Consider the following 3,066-nt stretch of genomic DNA (forward strand, 5'->3'; position numbering starts at 1 on the left):
TACCCTACAAGAACAAAATTACTCTGCAAGACCATTCTACAAAATTACTCTACAAAAGATCAAAATTACTCTACAGGTACATTTATAAAGTAACTTTGATAGTTACTAATAATTACAAAAATATCACCACCTACTTTTTTTTTTCATGTAATTCGTATGTTTTATACGTTAAATTTATTTTTACAATAACTTTCCTCTTAGTTATTAGTTAGTTTAGCGGATATGGGATTAGTAATCTTTAGGTTATGTAGACAAGTATTTTCAAATGAAGAGTTGGAATAATTTTGAATTTAAAATTGAATTATGCCTCTCTCTCTCTCTCTCCCTAGGTCGGGTGACCAAAACATAGCTACTCTGCCACCACGTGAAGTACTAGCATGTTACTTTTTCTCTCTCTCATCAATCACATATGGTCCAACCGATAAAACATTGTTTGTGTACGAAAGCATCAAGTGTTCCTTCATAAGTTCATACCTTATGTTTCTTCTTCTTCACTTTGTGCGATTACAGCACCACCACCACCACTAACAGATCTACAGTTTATTAAAGCTTTTGTACCAGACAAGAGACTTATATCTAAAAATAGCATACAAAACTATTGTTTCCCTTTGTTAACATGGAACATGTAGGTTCTTCAAACATTCATCAAGAAGAACCTCCATTGTTTTTGGACTTCCCTTCACCTTTTTTTGATAGTATCTCAACTACTCCAATACAAACAAATGATCTCAGCACCCCAAACAAACCGCTAAATGTCACCGAGCCTTCGCCTTCTGAATCGAAACGACTAAAGAAAAGATGTGGTGGTAAGAAAGATAGGCACAGCAAGATACATACAGCACAAGGTCTTAGAGACAGGAGGATGAGATTGTCCCTTCATATTGCTAGAAAGTTTTTTGATCTTCAAGACTTGTTAGGGTTTGACAAAGCCAGTAAGACAATTGAGTGGCTTTTCAGCAAGTCCAATAAAGCCATCAAAGAGGTTTCTGAAAACTTTAGTCCACAACACACTAATACAAGCATGAATGATCAAGATACTTCTGAAGTTGGTTTGACTAGTGAGAACAAAACTGCTACAAACAATCTTGACAACTCAAGGGAGGAGGATATCAAGAACAGGGAATCAAGGATGAAGCGTATCGATCCGAATAATTCGTCGGTAAGGGAAACTAGAGACCAGGCAAGAGCAAGAGCCAGGGAGAGAACAAGAGAAAGACTGATGATCAAAGAACTTGAGAAGTCAAAACAGTTGTTTGGAAGAAACCCTAATGAAGAAATTAACAAATTAGGGTTAGGCTACTTACCAAGCTCTAATAATAACAATGCAGAAGAATTAGGGTTCATCACTTCTAGTCCTTCTGAACCCATCCAACAAGAATCATCAACTTCCTCCCTTGAAAATTCCCACACTCATCACTTGCTTCCGGTTTCGCAATCAAACAAACAAACAAACGTATCCAGTAATATCCCATTCAAAGTAGGGTATGAGAATGATGAGACGAGGGCAAACATTTTCTCTATTCCAGGAGACAGAGAGGCTGCTTTCACCGTTCCAGAATGGCAATCAACCACCAATAATCTTAACATTTTTGAAAATTATTCAGGAAGTGTTGTGGGCACATCAACTACTTGCTCCACATTGACCAACCACAACCCTCCAGCAGGTTGGCTGAATTCCTGGAATGGATTCTTGCCTGGTGAATGGGATGCTGACAATTTTGTAAACGAGTACTACAACTATGGAATTGTGCCAACAACTGTTTCTCTGACAGGTGATATTTATGATCAAAACCCTAGCTCGTTTATCCTGTCAAGCACAACCAACATTCTTCATGTCCAATCTCAAAACCAAGGCAAGTAAGCTGATTCCTAAAGTTAAAACATTAGCATGTGTGTTAGCATTGTGTATGTATAAATATATATGGTCCTACTCCATCCTATCTCTCTTCAGTCCCTAGGACTTCTGGTAATTGGATTTTTTTAAAATTCCAGTCTATAAACATATATTTGAAAAGCAAATCAAGAATGTATTAAAACAATTATTGTCTGTGTGTTGGATATAACATACGGCTAGATTGTACTTTAGGTAATCTTTTTAATTACCATTTTGTATTTTTTTTCCTTGAATTTTCTATTAATTAAATTTTGTAAATCATATATAAGTTATGTAGTGTGTTAATATGTGTGGTGACAATATTCAGTGAAAATTTCTTTGTTGTTCATTAATAGTTGGATAACACGTAATCATTTATCCTTTAGAAAGTGTTAATCACAGTCATATAAATCAGCAGAAATGATCCAGTTGCGTTAAATATATAAATCTAGAAAAAATTATAATTAGGTTTCTGATCTAGTTTATATACTGCAAAATAAACCGATAATTATACATTATGAACATATATATTGCCACTTAATCGGATTAATGTCGACATTCTAACATATATACATTTATATATGCTAATGGGTTAATTTTCTTGAAATGGTGCAATTAGCATACATATATCTATGAGTTAGAAATGTAAAGGAAATAAGAGTAAAAAAATTGTTTCAAGTGATATTATACTTTGGTGCTCTGTGTAGAAGATTTGCTAGAATGTTTGCTTGTTTAGCATCAATCTTTTGTGACAATTCATTTTATCTCACATTTCTCACAATAGTTTCTTGGTACCTAGAAGTGTCTTGATATGGAATGCTTTTCTATATATGCTCTTCATTGTATAATGTTTAGTACCTAGAAGTCTCTTGATATGGAATGCTTTTCTATATATGCTCTTCATTGTCCTAACATTTGGTACCTAGAAGTGTCTTGATATGGAATGCTTTTCTATATATGCTCTTCATTGTCCTAACATATTTTCTGGTTTGATAACAATAATTCCAAATGCATGCCAATTCTCACAATAGTTTCTTGCTAGCTAGAAGTGTCTTAATATGGAATGCTTTTCTGCTCTCATTGTCCTAACATATTTTCTGCTTTGATAACAATAATTCCAATTGCCTGCCAACCTTCAAGAGGTGGTACAATTGTAAGCACATGATTCACTCTAGGAGATGTATTGGGTTCAA

The 3,066-nt window shown here is 34.4% G+C and overlaps 1 protein-coding gene across 1 annotated transcript; it reads left to right on the forward strand.

Annotated features, from left to right (window-relative positions):
- Positions 1-361: 361 nt before the first annotated feature.
- Positions 362-2,082, forward strand: LOC110894564 (transcription factor TCP12). The gene has a single exon (XM_022141782.2). It carries the CDS (start codon positions 617-619, stop codon positions 1,859-1,861), a length of 1,245 nt encoding a protein of 414 aa, XP_021997474.1. The 5' UTR covers positions 362-616; the 3' UTR covers positions 1,862-2,082.
- Positions 2,083-3,066: the final 984 nt, after the last annotated feature.

The sequence above is a fragment of the Helianthus annuus genome, chromosome 12 (assembly GCF_002127325.2).
Source record: "Helianthus annuus cultivar XRQ/B chromosome 12, HanXRQr2.0-SUNRISE, whole genome shotgun sequence".
NCBI lineage: Eukaryota > Viridiplantae > Streptophyta > Magnoliopsida > Asterales > Asteraceae > Helianthus > Helianthus annuus.

Bases quoted from the DNA above. Each gene is read 5' to 3' on its own strand.
- LOC110894564 (XM_022141782.2), top strand. From the start codon at position 617: ATGGAACATGTAGGTTCTTCAAACATTCATCAAGAAGAACCTCCATTG.